At 44.3% G+C, this 17,476-nt stretch overlaps 1 protein-coding gene across 1 annotated transcript in view; it reads left to right on the top strand.

The window, feature by feature from the left end:
* Nucleotides 1–821: 821 nt before the first annotated feature.
* LOC144775537 (uncharacterized) overlaps nucleotides 822–17,476 on the top strand; it is a 116,352-nt gene continuing 99,697 nt past the window's right edge. The window contains exon 1 of the mRNA XM_078659237.1: nucleotides 822–841. Coding sequence (XP_078515363.1) covers nucleotides 837–841 — 5 coding nt within the window. The 5' untranslated portion in view covers nucleotides 822–836. The remainder of the gene's footprint in view (nucleotides 842–17,476) is intronic.

Raw genomic sequence — 17,476 nt, 5'->3', positions numbered from 1 at the left:
TATACACCAATACAGACTTTGCTAAAAATGTAATGCAACACATTGTCATAAACAATGCCAATAACTCAAACTTTAATGCTGCGAGACCTATTGCATTGCAAATGCTTGTTTTATTTATTTCCAGGGCACATGTTGGTCGAGAAACCTCAAACCCAGAGAGGACATCTCCGGATTGTTAAAACGAAAGGTGCTACTCCACTGGAAATTCACACCGGAAGTTAGTGGAAGAACCAAGGAAGGGAACAGGGAGGCCTCATGCTTCATGCATTGCCAGCTGGGCCGCAACCAAACACGGACTGGAATTAGCGTGCAGGGGTTTGTTTGATGTATATTCCTTCCTAGTAGGGCGGGCGGAACTCCGCGGAAATCCACTGAGTGTTTTTGCAACCCTGCAAACTCCGCCCACCCTTAGCATTTTTCTCTGAGAGAAAGAGCACGAGTGACTGAGAGAAAGGGTTGTCATGTTATGTGGTTGCCAAAACCATTTGTTGCCTGTCTACGTTTATGAGTACTTATGGTGGCACTGTGAGCTAGCTAGCTCTTAGGACAACATATCCTGAGGGGTTGTTCGGAACCAGTCTGGCACCACCCCAAGGTCTATGTTGCCCAACAAACGCACAGTTCCTCCTGGAAAGTGGAACCTACAAGACGCAGTAGTGCGTGATGTTTGAACCTGCATTGGGCTACAGATAAAACTGGTGGGGCCACTGACAAAGTTTATATATATATTTATTGGTATACCAAGTAGTGATGAGATTTTTAAATCTATGTTTTCAGATTGATGATTGGCGAAAGGAATTTTCTAATTGGCAGAAATCTATTTTCCTCGATATTTAATGAGGTAAGTTTTAGGTTGTAAGAATATGAAAGTAGTTGGCAACATTTTTGTAGGCTGAGCAACTTGTCACAAATGCTTTTTGTCTATTATTATCCTTTGGGTAGGATGGTTGTGTACGTACAGTGTATATACTAAGCTGCCTTTTTAAACCAGAGGGATTTGTGAGTCTTTACAGAAGTAGCCTGGAGAATTGATATTTATCGCTAGTTAATCAGGGTTACACTCTGGTCGATTTTTAAAGTACTTAAATTTTTGTTTCACACTTTTTGCTTTCATTCTTCTCTTTCTTTTTCACTTTGACCTTTTCATTGGTTTTCTTTTTATGATCAAGAATTTATGATTTAGTTCACTTTGAAGGAATATTTATAACATAGATTGAAATGTTCCAGTTTTACTATTATAGTATGCAAATAGGAAATAGGATGTAATAAGTAGTTTAAGGCTTGGGAAGGGAAGCCCGCTCCACCTTTTATTTGAAGTGGCCCCTAGGATGGGTTCCGCAGGGCCAAATTGGGGTCGCAGAGGGGACTGCACATCCCCTTCCCCATAATATATATGTTTTGCCCAAGGTACGCAGTCATCAGGACCTGAAGATCAGCCTTACGTTGCGCTCACAAAAGGCAGTGCTCGATGTGGGGCTAGCAGCCTGCGGGGATTTGGCCAGAGGGCCTGGCGGCAGGCTAAGCCCTGGGGTTGGCTGCCTGTGGGAGTTGGATGCAACTCAACGCGACGAAAGGCAGGGCTCAGCGTAGAGTTGGCTGCCTGCAGGTGGGTTGGCCACAGGGCCTGGCCACAAGCCAGGCCCTGCACCCAACCCCCTGCTGTGCATGACCAACGCCTGTGCGCAGCGTGGGGTTGCCTGCCTGTGTGGGGCCTTGCCGCCTAGCCTGTGGGTAACCCCCCCTGCACATGGCCAGCTTTACTAATGGTAATAAGATATTAATTTATGTTAAAAAAAAACTAGACATTCACTGAAAAACTAAAGGTTAAAGTAATCTTATAGTTAGGTCCGATAAATAAATCTTTTTTTTGTTTAAAGCAAACCTTAGAAATTCATTGAAAAAACAAAAGGTTAAACTAACATTATAGTTAGGTGAATATGTCAGTGATAACATAAAACTTTTGAACACAGAAATTCACCAGTTATAGTTAGCAGAGCTAACTATAACTTTCATCCCTGCCATGCACTCCTTATGACCTCATATATTACATCACTCATGACATGTTCTTTGACATCATTTGACATCTCAAATGACATCTTTGTTTAATTAAACCTATGAGTGTGCTAGTTTATTTTATAGTTTACATAGTGGTGGGTACCAACAATATTACATTTGTACTTGAGTTTGCACAGCTTGTGCCCAGCTAATGGGTGTAAGTGTTTACAAAACGCATTTTCTTCTAATGTATCATAGGTTTGTAGAGGTATTGAACGCAATTTAAATCTTTGTATTGAAGAGTAACTTGTGTCCAGTAAATTCCACGCAAGTATTTTCGATCTGCAGAAAATGTTTCCTACAGGGCAAAGATTCTACATAGTAGATACTAAGTATTGTGAGAAGCCTTGAGTTCAATTCAGATGTTTTGGTATAGCACAGAGCTACCCGACCTGGTCTCCCAGTTCTGATAGCAACAACATCTTCGGGATTACCTGCATGAACCTTTGACTAAAGCCGGAATTCCGAAGAAATGAGTTTTGAGAAGTTTACAGAAGCAGACGTTTGACTGTTGAAATCTGAGGGCAGCAGGAAGGGTGTTCCAAAGTTTGGGAACAAGATACGCAAAGGAGTGTCCGCTACTTCTCACTCTATTAGCCTTTGGTACTCCCAGAAGTCCTTGCCTACTGGAACGAAGAGGCCTACGTGGAACATAGCGGGTGAGTAATTTCTAGATGATGAGAGGTCTTTTCCCATGGATGACCCTATGAGCGATGCAGAGGGCTTTGAACTAAATTCTTTTTTGAACCGGTAGCCAATGCAGGGCTGGACCGGCTGATTGAGGCTTGGGTATTTTCTAAAGGATGCCAGCTGTAGCATTCTGGACCACTTGAAGTCTTTTTACCACATATTTTGGACTCTCTAAATAAAGGGAGTTTCTTTAGTATAGACATGAATTGATTAAACTCTGCACTACCATTCTCCTAGTGGATAGTGATAACATATGTAAGTATTTTTTGAGGGATCTCTGACTGCTAAAACATGACCCAGCCAGTTTCCGGCCTGTGTTTTCATAGTGAGTTTTTCTTTTATCCAGAGAACCAGGCTTTTTACTGCCTGGGCTGGCTCAGGTATTTCTCTTAATTGTTCTGGCCATGACAATTCCAGCCATCTTGACTTGTTGTTACCGACCACAAGTACTTTCGTTTTGTCGCCATTAAGTTCCAGGCTCCTGGCAGGCATCCAGCCTGTGACCTCCTTGATGCACGAGTTAAATTGGGTGTAAGTTCGACTGACATCAGGTGTAAGAGCCATGATGATCTTTGTATCATCTGCACACAACACTAAGGCTAACCTGTGCGCCTGTGAGATCTTTGCTAGGGGGAGTATGTAAAAATTGATAAATGTAGGGCTCCGTGAGGAGCCTTGTGGATCTCCATACTATAGAGGATGGATGTCTGAGTCAGCGCCTTTTCACACACCTGGAAGGTCCTATTTCCTAAGACGGGCTTTCAGCCATTCATTGGCATCCCCAGTGATTCTGACTTCCTTCCTCCTCTGGATAAGGGTAGGATGTAACATGTATCGTAGGCACTGCTTAGATCTAACACTATCATGGCTGCTGAGCCACCTTGGTCCAGAATTGAAAGGAGTTTGTCAGTGGCTACAAGGATTGCGGTCTCTGTGTTACAGCCCAATCTAAAGCCTCTCTGGGTGGGGTGGAGAATGTCATGAGTTTCCAGTAAACTGGAAAGATGTTTGTTGACATGTCTTTCCACTACTTTGCTTACTACGGGAAGCAGGGAGATGGGTATAGAGCTTACTGCCAGAAGAGGATTAGCTGTAGGTTATTTTAGTAGCGGATGTACTATGGCATGTTTCCATGCTGGGGGTATATTGCCACTTGCCAGAGAATGGTTAAGAATGTTAATAAGAATGGGCACAGTACCCACTTTTCTGCTCATATTAACTTAATTTATCAATGTAGGTTTTTACACTGTGAGCCATTTGATACAGATAAAGGCTGTCCATAGTAGGTTATGAGGAGGGACTCGACTTTCTCTGAACACTTGTATACAGATTGAACACTGTGTGCAATAGGGTTTTCTATATATCTGTGGTTGTTAATGTGAATTAAGCTACCAGCGAAGTGTATGGGATATGGTTGATGTTGCACGTATCCCATGCTTGTTAAACCCTAGGGTGGTGTATCTGTGATGACAATAATGATGCTTCATATTATTCTGAGCTATTTCCTACTTACTTTTAGGCCTATAATGCTATAATAGTTTATAGAGCAATGTGTGCAAAAGAAGCATGGATGATGTCATCAATTATGCCATTTGAGATGTCATAGATCATGTCATGAGTGATGTGAAATGTGAGGGCATGAAAGGGGTGCACGTTCAAGTTAGCTCTGCCAACTATAACTGACAAATATCTGTGTTTTATTTAGTTCAAAACTTTAATGTCATCACTGACATAGCCACCTAACTATAACATTACTTTAACTTTTGCTTTTTTCAGTGAATTTCTAAGGTTTTTAAAAAAAAAAACAGATTTATTTATCAGACCTAACTATAATGTTACTTTAACCTTTGTTTTTTTCAGTGAATCTTTCTATCTACATATAATATATATATATTTTTTTCAGCAGTTATGGTTACCTGAGCTAGCTATAAGATACGCCTCCACAATCCAATGAACTGATTATGACCTCACATATTACATCACTCATGTCATGGTCATTGGCATCACTGATGACATCTCAAATGACATCAGTGATGACATCATCCAGTGAGTGTGAGTGTGAGTGTTTCGTAAAAGTTTCTGACACTGAAAGATATATACTGAGCTACTGCATAAATTCAATTACTATTTCTTCTGTACTACTAAGGAGTGTTAGTATTTCTAACATATATCATCCCATTTTCAAAGTGGTTGTACTCTTTATGAGTGAACTAGACTCTATGCTAACACGTCTACTCTGCTGATGTATGTTTATGGAAGGGCTGTGCGACAGTCTAGGCTGTTCAAGTAGACTTCACTCACAATGACGGCTGAGCATAGTTGTGTTTTATGACATACTGACCACTTTGCTTAGACCTTTCTCTTGGCAAATGGCTCAGTGTAGTAGTATTTTGCAATAAATGAATCTTCTCACTAAGACCTCTTTCTAGGGTGATGGTTCGGTGAAGTAGTGGTTTGCAACAGACTGACCTCTCTGCTGACATCTTTCTCAAAGATGAACAATAATTTTACTAGTGGTTTGTGACACAGTGACTTGTGCACTAAGACCTCTCTACTGGGTGTGTGTTGTAGTGGTTTGTGTAAAACTAACGTCTGTACTAAAACCTCTTTCCAGGTTGACAAATGATGTTGCTGTGGTTTGGAATAGACTAGCCTATCCGGTTAGACGTCTTACATTGGTCATTAGTGTTTAGAGTAGTGGTTTAGAAGAGACAGGACTATCCGGTGAGAACTCTTTCTTGGGTGGTAAGTGAGTGTAGTAGTTGATAAGGTTACAGTGAGCTCTCTGCTGTACGTCTCTCACTTGTCTCCTTTTATTAGTTTAAAACATTTAAATGGCATTTTATGAAGTATATTGAAGTTTACTTTGCTGGATGATGTCATCAGAGATGACATCAGTGATGTCATTTGAGATGTCATCAGTGATGTCACTGACCATATCATGAGTGATGTAGTATGTGAGGTCACAAACAATTGCATTTTGGGGGATGTAAGTTATAGGTAGCTCAGGTAAATACAACTGCTGAATCTCTATGGTTTTATGCGAGTAAAATCTGAACCTAACTGTAATGTCCCCGTAACTTTTGTTTTTTCAGTGAATTGTAGCTTTTTTAATGCTATTTCCTAACTATAGCGCCCCTATAGCTTTTGGTTTTTTAGTGAATGTTGCAGTTTTTCAATATATAAATTGAACTACTAATGTACATGTTCTCAGGTTTATAAATACATTTTATTCACACATTAATTCTTATATATTTTAAAAGTAAAAATGAAAAATATACAGTAAAATAACTTATGTAGGCTTTCTATAAATGCAATGCACCAAGTCTTTCTTTTTTTATTAATTTTATGGAACCACAGAACCTTTCCCAACCAAAAGCACACATTCAATAGTAAAACTGCAACACATTTAATAGAAACGTTGTATTGCAATTTCTGTAAGTGTATCTGCCTGTGTGTGGGTATATGAGCTGTGTGGGCGTGTGAATGGATGTGTGGGAGTAGGTATGTGAGTGGCTGTGTGGGAGTAGGTCTGAGTAGGTGTGTAAGTGGCTGTGTGGGTGTACAAGTGTTTTCTGGGTGTGTACGTGGGTGTGAGAGTGGCTGTGTGGGTCTGTGTGTGGCTGTAGCGGTGTGTGAGTGACTGTGTGGGTGTCTGAGTGGTTTTGTGGGTCTGTGAGTGGTTGTGTGGGTGTGAGTGGCTGTGTGGGTCTGGGAGTGGGTCTCGGAGAGGGTGTGTGAGCAAATTTGTGCGTCTGTGAGTGGGGGTGTTGAGTGACTGCATGGGTGTGTGAGTAGTTATGTGTGTGAAAGGGGTTGTGTGAGTGTGTGTGTGTGTGTATGTGTAGGAGGCTGGCTTAGTACATGGTGAACAAATTAAACACAAAGAGATTATGGACGGAGTGCTGAAACTTTTCAGACACTCACCCCGAGTCACAGATCTGGGTTGAATCCATCATCATTCTTTAGCTCACTTCACCACCCCAGTTCAGACCCAGCCATCAGGGCCGGACTGGGAACAAAAACCGGCCCTGGCAAAGTGCTCGGCTGGCCCCCCTGAGCCCCCTGGGGGGGGCTGGGAAAGAAGGAGGGGGGGTTGGGGGTACGACCGAGCTCTTTGCCAGGGCCGCTTTTCGGCCGTTTTTGTTACAGGGCCGATTTTGCAGCTATGCTGCAAAAACGGCTCTGCAACAAAATCGGCCCCACAGGGGCTCAAAACTGGCCCCCACCCTTGCAGTGCACCGGGGGATTGCCCGGTGCCCGCAACGGCCAGTCCGGGCCTGCCAGCCATATGCAAATCAGTCTTGACCCTGTGCCTAATGGGAACAGTCCAGCCCAAACTGCCAAGCCAGGTCTGCTCTGGACGGAAACAAGCATCCTGGGACAGGTTTCGCGGTAACACCCCTCAGCGAGGCTATTTATTTATTTATTTATTTATTTCAAGAGTTTTATATAGCGCTGCTGGACCCTGGAGTATCAGAGCGCTTTACAACAGAGTTAAACACAGTACGAATAAATATCAGTATATGCAGAGTTAGAAAACGGGATAACAGTATTGAAGAAGGTATATGATAAGGGGGGAGTGGGAGACAGGTAAAAAATTAGAATTAAAAAACAGGCGAAACAATTAACATGGGAGAAGAAGAAGAATTCTGACAGGGTGGGGGGAGGGTATAAGAGTAGAGAGAGTGGACATGCTAGGTGCCCCAATATTTGTTGTGGAGAAGTAGTTTGAGTTCTTTTTTGAAAAGAGAGTAAGAGGGGTTGCAGCGAAGGTCTTTGGGGAGTGAGTTCCAGATGGTAGGAGCATTTCCCGAGAATGCACGGGATTGATTTTTTTGACACTTTAGTCTGGGTGGGATCAGGAGAAGGGAGTCGGTGCTTCTCAGGGACCTGGTGCAGCCAGCTTTTTTTAGTTTAGTTGCAAGGTAGGCAGGGGTATTTTGATGAAGAGCTTTGTGGGTGATACAGGCAATCTTGTAAGAGGATCTACCTTCAATTGGGAGCCAATTAAGATTTTTGAGGACGGGTGATATGTGGTCAAATCTTTTACAGTCATAGATAAGTCGGGCAGCTAGATTGAGGACCGATGCAAGATGGGATTTAGGGGTGCCGGCAAGGGTGGCGTTACCATAGTCAATCCTGGAGAGGACTAGTGATTGGACAACCATTTTGAAATCATCAGCTGGAATGAAAGGTTTGATTTTCTTGAGGTGGAGAAGGGTGAAAAGAGCGCTTTTGGCGGCATTTTTAATGTGGGGGATGAGGTTGAATCCAGTGGCAAAGTGAGCAAGGGACCCATGTCTAAGCATGAGCGCAAAATCCGCTACGCTCGCGGATTTTGCGAATTTTCGGTAAATCCGCGATCCGCGAACTCTCGCGAATTTACCAAAAATTCGCAATCCGCGAGCGGCGGATTCCGAGGCCAAAAGTTCAAGCCTTCCTGGCCTGTTGTTGTAACTAATTTACGATGGCGCCGGCAAGCTGCCAGCGCCATCGTAAAATAGTTACTAAATTAGCTTCAACAGGAAGCACTAATAGATAAAATCAAGCAGGCGCTCGTGCATCTGCTTTATTTTATCTATTCGAGCTTCCTGTTGAAGCTAATTTAGTAACTATTTTAGGATGGCGCTGGCAGCTTGCCGGCGCCATCGTAAAATAGTTAACAGGCCAGGCAGCTGTGCCCTCTTCCCAAATATACCATCGAAAATCGGCTGTGATGCTGGACAGAGACCTTTGCATCCTTGACAGTCACGAGCGCAATCCTCGTGCTGTTCCTGGGGACAGGAGCTTTTATAGCTCACTCAAGGGACCCCTGCGCCCTTCGGCGCTATTGCATAGTAACACACACCTGGTCGCTGTAGACAACTCTCTGGCACTTTAGGCAGCTGTAGTGCAGTGTAGTGAAAGCACTATACATTTAGCCAACGAGGTATGGCACAAAACGGTGGCGTCTTCTTGAATAAATATGAAGGGCAGGGTTCATTCTGGCACGATGGTCCTGGCACAAAAATTAAACCTCAACCGGAAGCACTTACAGATATCATTTAAGCATGTGCCCTAGTTGAAGCTTAAATTCAGTGACTCATTCATCGGCCCAAAAAGCAGTCGTGAGCGTTGTCAAGGCTGGGCAGCTGTGCCCTCTTCCCAAATATACCATCGAAAATCGGCTGTGATGCTGGACAGAGGCCTTTGCATCCTTGACTTTCACGAGCGCAATCCTCGTGCTGTTCCTGTGGCCAGGAGCTTCTGTATCTTCTTCATCCGCTGCTCTGATCGGTCTCTGACCTTTTATACACACAAGAGGCATGTGCACTCGCATGGAAGCCCCGCCCCAAATCCGCAAATCCGCTAATCCGCAAATACGCGGATTTTGCGGATCCGTGAATACGCAAATCCGTGACTCGTGGATCCGCAAAATCCACCCATGCTTACCCATGTCTGAGCATATGGCTGGGTCTGAACTGGGGTGGCGAAGTGAGCTAAAGATAGATGATGGATGCAACCCGGATCTGTGACTGGGGGTGAGTGTCTCCTTTTGTGTGCTTAGTATATGGTGGTCACTTAAAGGAGTGATGCGCCTTGCACTAATCCAGGCAACCCTTATAGTGATTTTGGTTGTCTTTAGTACCCTTCGGCTCTCAAAGTATTAGCTGTGGACAGCTGGCTTCAGGGTTATCTTGAAGGAGGGGAAAAGCACACAGTGTTTATGAAAATAAGTCTATTTATTACACAACACACATCACATTGGTATACCAACAATACACATGAAAATACTCAAAAGAAATCAGGTAAGTAAATATACACTGGTCTCCAGGGGTAGACTAAACCATATACTGAAGAAGTAGAAAGCGAACTGCAAAGAAGAACAGGACTTGGACCAGAAGACTCAGAGAAGCTGGAAGAACCAGGAACCACCTGAGGTAAATACCCAGAAACCCAATAGAGGCTGTGTGCAGAATGGAAACCTCGTGCCTAATGGAAGTCTGTGGAAAAGTCATGGTTGCAGTTTTAAAGAAGAAGAACCCTTCACAGATGACCCTGAAGAAACCTTTTGGAGGACATAAGTTTGGAGAGCACCTTCACCCATAGATGCTTCAGGATTCAGGTTACCTGCACCAGGCAAGCCAGGTGCATAGGGGTGAAGGGATGTATGAACCTCCCTTAGACTACAATTGAAGAATCGTGAGAATCTGGAGAAGTTCCTGAAGATAGCTTGTGGAATCCAAGAGTGTATTCTTGAAGAGGAGAACCTGTAAGCAGAGGGGACAGAGTCTATGCCACTCGAAGGTGACCAGGAGGCACAGTTTCACAATGCCCACCCTTAGTAGGGAGCTCAAGAGAGTTGACAAGGACCTTGTTGCTGCAGCTGTAGGGACCAAGCCATGCAAAGGTAGACCAGGGGCCATACATGAGCTTTCCCATGTCGGGTGTCGGTGTCTAGGTGGTTGGTGTCTGGCGGGAGCACCAACAAGCCTTGGTAGCCACAACTGGTGTGAAAGATGACAAGATAAAATTGTTGGGACTAGCAAGATCCAAGGGACTCACAAAGTGCAGGAGAGTCAGGGCAGGCCCAGAACAAGCAGGGGAGCTGATCAAAGCAGGAAAAGACACTCCAACGGACCCTCAAACCGAAGGCACAGGAGTTGCAAAATGACCTCAGGCAGCACATTAAATAATGACCTCACCATCAAAAAGATGCAGAGCCGAACTAAGCATTACCATATATAAATCTGGGATTGTGTTGATACAAGCAGCAAATAGAGAACTAAAGGAATTTATCAAGATATTCCAAACGGTAAAAGACTCACTAGAAGACCCAAGATACCAACAACACCTGACCCCACCAGTAGACACTCCTGACATCTACGATATCACTACCAGAGGCGCCAATAGAACTAGGGGCCACCATGCTCAAAGCCCTAATCTGGAAGATATATTTGAAACAGAAATACCGGAGAACGCGACAGAAAGAACAGAGAGGTCTACTTATCAGGCAAACAAAGAACAAGACCAGCTCCAAAGAGAAGAGTCGTCTTCGCTTCCAAACGATGAGACTTCCCACGTAGAGCGTACATCGGCCCTGAGTGTAATACCCTATGATAACCAGGAATTGGATGAGGCAGAAGATACCAACCTTCCTTTACCTCTCTCTAGTACAATACCAGCGTCTTGTAGACCCTCACCCACAAATGCACTCCCAGCATCACATAACTTAGCTAACACTTACGACATCTCCAATAGATACAGAACTGACAATCAAACAAGGGATACAAAGAAAATGGCTGCTGAACCGAGAACAGAGCCAAAACGGAGAAGAGCAGAATGCAAATCTCGGATAAACAGGTCAATCATCCCTAAGAAATCACTTCAGAACAATAAAGATATTAAAGAGCTTCAGAAACTAGCGGGCAAGCTGACAAAAGTCACTTTTAATACCTTACAAGCGATTGAACAAATTGGGGAGATGACGGTGAGCACTCACTCTAAGGTCACGCATATCCAAAATCTCGTACACTCCTCACAAAGAAAGAGTAACGAGACGGCCATGCCTTTAAAAAATAGGCACAACCGACCAGATAGGACAAAACCATTGTCAAAGGAGGAAACTCTGGCCTTAATCCGAACATATCAACTACCGGACCACGAGGGAGAGGAAAGAATCAAAACAGTTCCACTCGACTCTAACAGAACATCGAGAAAGAATGATAGAAAATCCAACCCTCATAATTTACAGCACGTCCAGCTAACATCAATCGAATCCGAATATGTAAACCTTAGTAACACAGAAAAACCTCTGACTTGTTTACTACTCAACTGTCGGTCGGCAACCAAACATGCATCGGACATAGCAGACCTCATCATCAACAAGAACATTGATCTGGCAGTCCTTACAGAAACTTGGCTTAAGGAATCATCATCCCCAACCATGGATCTCTTAGTACCACCTCAATATAACATTGTGAGACTTGATAGACTTAGAAAGTTAGGGGAGGTATAGCCTGCATTCATCGATCAGATATAGAGGGCAAACAAATTCAAGCCGACCCTCTAGAATCCTGCGAATATATAGGTCTTAATATAAGATCAACTAACAATCAAAGATGCAACTTGCATACATTTTACTACCCACCAGGAGATAACGCAAAGTTCACAAGGGAGTTAATGGAGATCATAACGGCCAACTCAAACAACGAAGCCAATAACATATTTCTAGGCGATTTCAACTTACATTGGGATGACTGCAATGACAAACTGGTCAACACGCTTAAAGATTTCCTAGTCGAACTAAACCTCACCCAAGCGTGCACACAACCCACACACTCGAAAGGAGCGACGTTAGACTGGATTATTTCAAGAAACAAAGTTACATCAATCCTCTCCATAACTCCGTGTGACTGGTCTGATCATCATGCCATAACATTCGTGATACCCATAGTGGAAAAAGGCATGACCAGGCAACCCTTCAAGTCCAAAAAATGGATTCGAGACACAAAAGAAGCAAATATTGAGCTATTGGTCGAAAGCTGTGAGAGAGACCTAAAGCCACCTAGCAACCTGCAGAATGTCAATGAGCTGACCGATCACTACATTACAGCTGTCGAACATATCGTCAATAACACCATGCCATTAAAACTGAAAAGAATCTCGGAGAAGACAAAAAATCCTTGGTTTAATGGGGCACTAAATGAAGAAAGGCGCAAATTGAGAATGGCTGAAAGAAAATGGAGGCAACACCCTTCATCCCCCGAGCTGAAAGCCCTCAGAAAAATTAGAAATCAATATAATAAAAAGATTATCAATTCAAAAAAGGAATTCATAAGATCAGAACTGGACAATGCCAAAAACAGACCACGAAGACTCTTTGAAATCCTAAAGCAACAATCAAACAAACTAGCCAAATCCGTTCAAGATAACTCAAAAACACCCCTAAGCTGTGATGAATTCTCCACATTTTTCACGGAGAAGGCTAAATCGCTTGAGCTCAAAAACGCCGTGGCGAACCTTCCCATCGAACCACTGCCTTCGAGCGATACCGACTTTACAACGGAGTGTACAAAGACAAAAAACAAGGCAAATTGGGACACATTCGAACTGTATGACCAGCACATGATCGCCAAGACGCTCTCCGAAATCAAACCTAACAACCATTACCAAGATCCCCTTCCCGCAAAATGCTTAAAAGAAATCAGCCACATTTTGGTCCCAATCTGGACCGAAATAATAAATGCTTCACTATCACAAGGGATCCTCCCTGACTGCCTAAAAACAGGTCAAGTTGTTCCCATAATCAAAAAACCGTCAGCGGATGCATCGGACCCAAACAACTTTCGCCCAGTGACCAACATCCCTTTACTGGCCAAACTAATTGAGAAATGTGTACAGAACCAACTGAGCCAACACATCACCAAGTTCTCCTTGCTAGATGAATGCCAGTCAGGATTCAGAGCAGGGCATAGCACGGAAACAGCGATCCTCCATATTGTTGATGATGCCCTACAAGCCCTTGACCAAAATCAAGCATGCTTACTGATTCTCCTTGACCTGTCTTCGGCTTTTGACACAGTAAATCATGAAGCATTACTGTCCAGGCTACGGGACAGGATAGGATTGTCGGGAATTGTGCTGAAATGGTTCGACTCTTTTTTTACAGAACAGAACACAGCGATTCCTGGTCAACCAATCAATCTCACCTCCATGCCCTAATTCAATTGGAGTCCCTCAAGGATCGACACTATCCCCAGATCTGTTTAACCTATACGTCGAACCGCTTACAGAAATTCTCCAAAAATCACAGATATCCTATCACATGTATGCAGACGACACGCAAATATACATAAAGATTACATCCCTAGAAGACATTGAACTAATGAATGAGACATTAAAAATGGCTCTACAATGGTTAACTACCAATCATCTGAAGCTAAATGCTCACAAAACAGAGTTCCTACTAATTTCACCACCAAGGAGCAATACGGAAATAAAGGAATGGACTAAATTCGTGACTGCGCTAAACTGCACCCCAACCCTAGTCAACTCAGCTAAATCGCTAGGAATCACCTTAGACGAGAATCTGGACATGAAAGCCCCATTAATTCAATGGCTAAAAGTGCCCGCTTCCACCTGAACTACTTAAGAAAATTGAAACCATTCATCTCAGAGGCGGATCTCAAACTGGCAATCCAATCCTTAGTTATCTCAAGGATTGAATATGGCTGCACCACCCTAGCTGGCTTACCAAAAACGTCCACAGCACCACTAAAAGCCTGTCTTAACGCTGCGGGAAGACTTATCACCGGATCTAGGAAATTCGATCATATATCCCCGCACTTGAAAGCTTTAAACTGGCTACCTTATGAAGCTAGAATACAAATGTAGATAGCATGTATCACACATAAAGCGCTCCACTACAACACTCCAAGATACCTAGCCAAGAAAATTCAGCTATCCGGAGGGAACCGACCAGCTAGGAGCGCTGAGGAGTTGCTGTTACGGCCAGCCATTTTCCAAAAGAAAACAACTTATGACAGAGCGTTCTCAGGAGCTGCCCCCAGAATCTGGAACTCACTCCCTCCAAACATTAGGAAGATCCACAATATTGCAACATTCAAGCGGGAAGTGAAGAGCCTTCTGATGAGTAAATACGTTACATAGAGAAGATTAATGCTCACTGCTTTGGTCTATTACTGCCCTAATGCAAAACATTTATGTCATCAGAAAGGGAAGCATAATCAGTAATAACATGAACGCTAATTCTATGATGTGAGACTGACCTCATTTATATCACTAAACGATATCCTTACCGCAACCCCATATCAATGCAGACTTATAACTGCATCCCACATGAACCTATAACGATCTACCTCATTTATGTTTATGTATATAGCTCATGATATAAGTCTAGCCGCAACTTAATATTAACGCAAACTTCACATGTGTTATGAATATATATCATCTACCTCATATCTGTTGTTCGTATAACTGTTAATACGTTTGTTAATCCTCTTACCTCTGCTATGTTAAGCGCTCTGATACCCACGGGTCTTGTTCGCGCTATACAAAACTTTATAATAAATAAATAAATAAATAAAGATGCAAGAGGTGCAGTGAGGATGGTGATTTTCAATGGATGAGGTGCTGGAGGATGGAGCTTCACGTAGCGTGAAGATCTCCGGAGTGCAGAGCCAACAAGCCTTGCAACAGCGGATTCGGTGCACAGGGGTTTGGTCCCTGCAGCTCTGACAAGGGATACTGTCCTCCAAATTTCAAGAAAGGCAAGTCAGGCCTCTGGAGAGCCACAGAACCACCACATGTGTTGCTGAGCCTCAGGGAGTCCATAGGACGACAGGAACAGCAGACCGGTCAGCTTTGTTGAGCTGCCTGCAGATGCAGAGGAGTGACTCCTTCACTCCAATAGAGATTTCTTTGGATGTCCTTGATGCCCACAGGTCTTCTGGAGAATCTGAGTGAAGCACAGACACAGACGAGGCAGAAGACTTGCAGAACAGCGAGACCAGGAGCAGCAGGAGTCTCCCTTGATGCAATCTCGGTTCCCAGCGAAGTCCAAGTGTCCAGATGGTCTAAAAGTGTCTTGGTTTCAGAGGTGAGTCTTGTTCTATGACGAATCTAAGGGCCCACCCATGGGGGAGTCCTTAAACACCCAAGGAAAGGGTTGGAACAACTCAGTATCCCTCCCATAGGAGGGGCTGGACAGAAGGGAGGATACTCCCCTGTCCTTTGTCCAGTTTCATACCAGAGCATGGTCTAATGGCTAGGGTGGTAGACCTTGAAGCTGGGGAACCGGGTACACTTCTCGGCAGGGACGCTCAACATCCTGTGGTTCTGGGCAAATCACTTAATGTCCCGGTGCCTAACAAAAATTCATGTGACCATCTGTAACGCAACTGGTGCTCATGTAAAGCACTCTAATACCTGCAGGTCTAGATCGCACTATAAAAAACAATAAAAAAAACAAGGGTTCCTGAACTGGCTCAAACCGGAGTATGCAAGGAGGGCACCAAATGTGCCCTTCAATGCAATGTGGTGGTGCTGTAAAGCGCCCCCACCCCAACCAAATACACTAAGTCCTTTCAGGGTGGTAGTCACTCCTCCCTGTGACAGGAAACTTATTGTTCTACCTTCCCCTACTCAAGCTCAGCTTAGCAGCAGGAGGGCAGAACAGTGGCTGTGGTTGATAGCAGCACTTGCTTGTTGACAGACCCTGAAAGGCTGTAACCGGGAGTACAGGGGGCTCCCTAGGGGTCCCTCCAGTACATGGGATTATACCTCCAACACCAGAATCAGTGTTGGGGTATGTTTCCAAAATGTTTGATACCAAACATGACCAGGTTTGGTGCAGCCATTATATAGTTAGACATCTTGTAATGACTGATGCCCCTATACATCTTAAAATGGCAGACCACACTTACAAAACCTGGAGAAGCGACTCAGGTCTGTATGAGTATCCTGCTTGTTAGAAGCGGCTGTCTCTAGTTGGCAGAGGTATACACTTCTGACAAAATGGGACACACCTTTTCTAGTCAGGGCAAGGGGATCACACACTTAGATAACCCCTGCTCACCCCCTTGGTAGCTTGGCAAAGCAGACAGGCTTATCTCAGAGGCAGTGCGTTAAGCATTTATGACCACATACAGTAATAAAGTGAATACACTACAAATGGACACGACACAGTAGTATTATAAAAATAAGAATGTTTATATAAGGCTTAGCACAAGACCAAATAACTACAAAAATATACCACAATCTTAATAAATACTCTTGGAAGGAAAAATAATAGTTCAAGCGTAGTTTCTTCTTAGCACAAAGTCTTTAGTATCAAAAGCAACTCTTCTTCTTTAAAACACAGTTCTTGGCAACAATGTAACCCACACGGAAGTCACACGACGTCGAGGCAAAGTTAGTCCAAAGGTTCGGCGTCGACCGCGAGGAGCGCTACGTCGAGCCCGGAGTCGCACAGACCCCCACAACACAGTACCTTGGAAAAGTGAAGCACTCGATGATCAGCGGCGTCGAGATGTCCGGCGTCGCGTCTTCGGCGTCGATCGGGCCTCGGAGTCGGGGCGATCTGCAGCGGCGTCGACCGAAGTCAGGCGGGAGCAGCGCTCACGAGATGAAGCAGGATACGGCGTCGTCGATGTCGATGTTGCAAGAGTGAGCAGCGCTCACGGCGTCGAGAGGGCTCAAAGTCGATGCGATCAGCAGCGGTGCAGACACGAGGTCACTTGGAGCTGGAGCCGAACTCACTACTCACTGGCGTTGTTGCTGGCGTCGATCGGGCCCGGCGGCCGGCGGCGAGGAAGCGGGACACTGGAGCCGTTACTCACGATGTCCGCTGGATTCGGCGGCGTCCGTCGGCGTCGAGATTGCTGGATTCTTTCAGAGGTGCTGGATTCACAAGTTCCAGCAAACAGCACTTTAAGCAGAAGTCCTTTAGTCCTGTGACTTCAACAGGAGACTGGCACTCTTCCAGCCCTTGGAGATTTTCTTAGCAAAGATTGAGAGTACACACACAGTTCCTCTCTCCTGGTTCCTTGGCAAAAATAAAGAAGCAATGCAGGATTCCCCCAACAAACAGCACTCTGGCAGAAGGGGAAGGCAGTCCTGAGATCAGCAGGCTTCTTGTCCTTGGTTCAGGTTTCCTTGTCAGAAGTGATCTAAATTCTTGGTTCAGGGGTCCTTCTCTTATACCCCTTTTTGGCTTTGATCCCTT

This window comes from Lissotriton helveticus, chromosome 1_1 (genome assembly GCF_964261635.1).
Source record: "Lissotriton helveticus chromosome 1_1, aLisHel1.1, whole genome shotgun sequence".
In the NCBI taxonomy this organism is placed as follows: domain Eukaryota; kingdom Metazoa; phylum Chordata; class Amphibia; order Caudata; family Salamandridae; genus Lissotriton; species Lissotriton helveticus.
The sequence above is the reverse complement of the archived record's forward strand: the minus strand, read 5'-3'. Positions and strand labels throughout refer to the sequence as shown.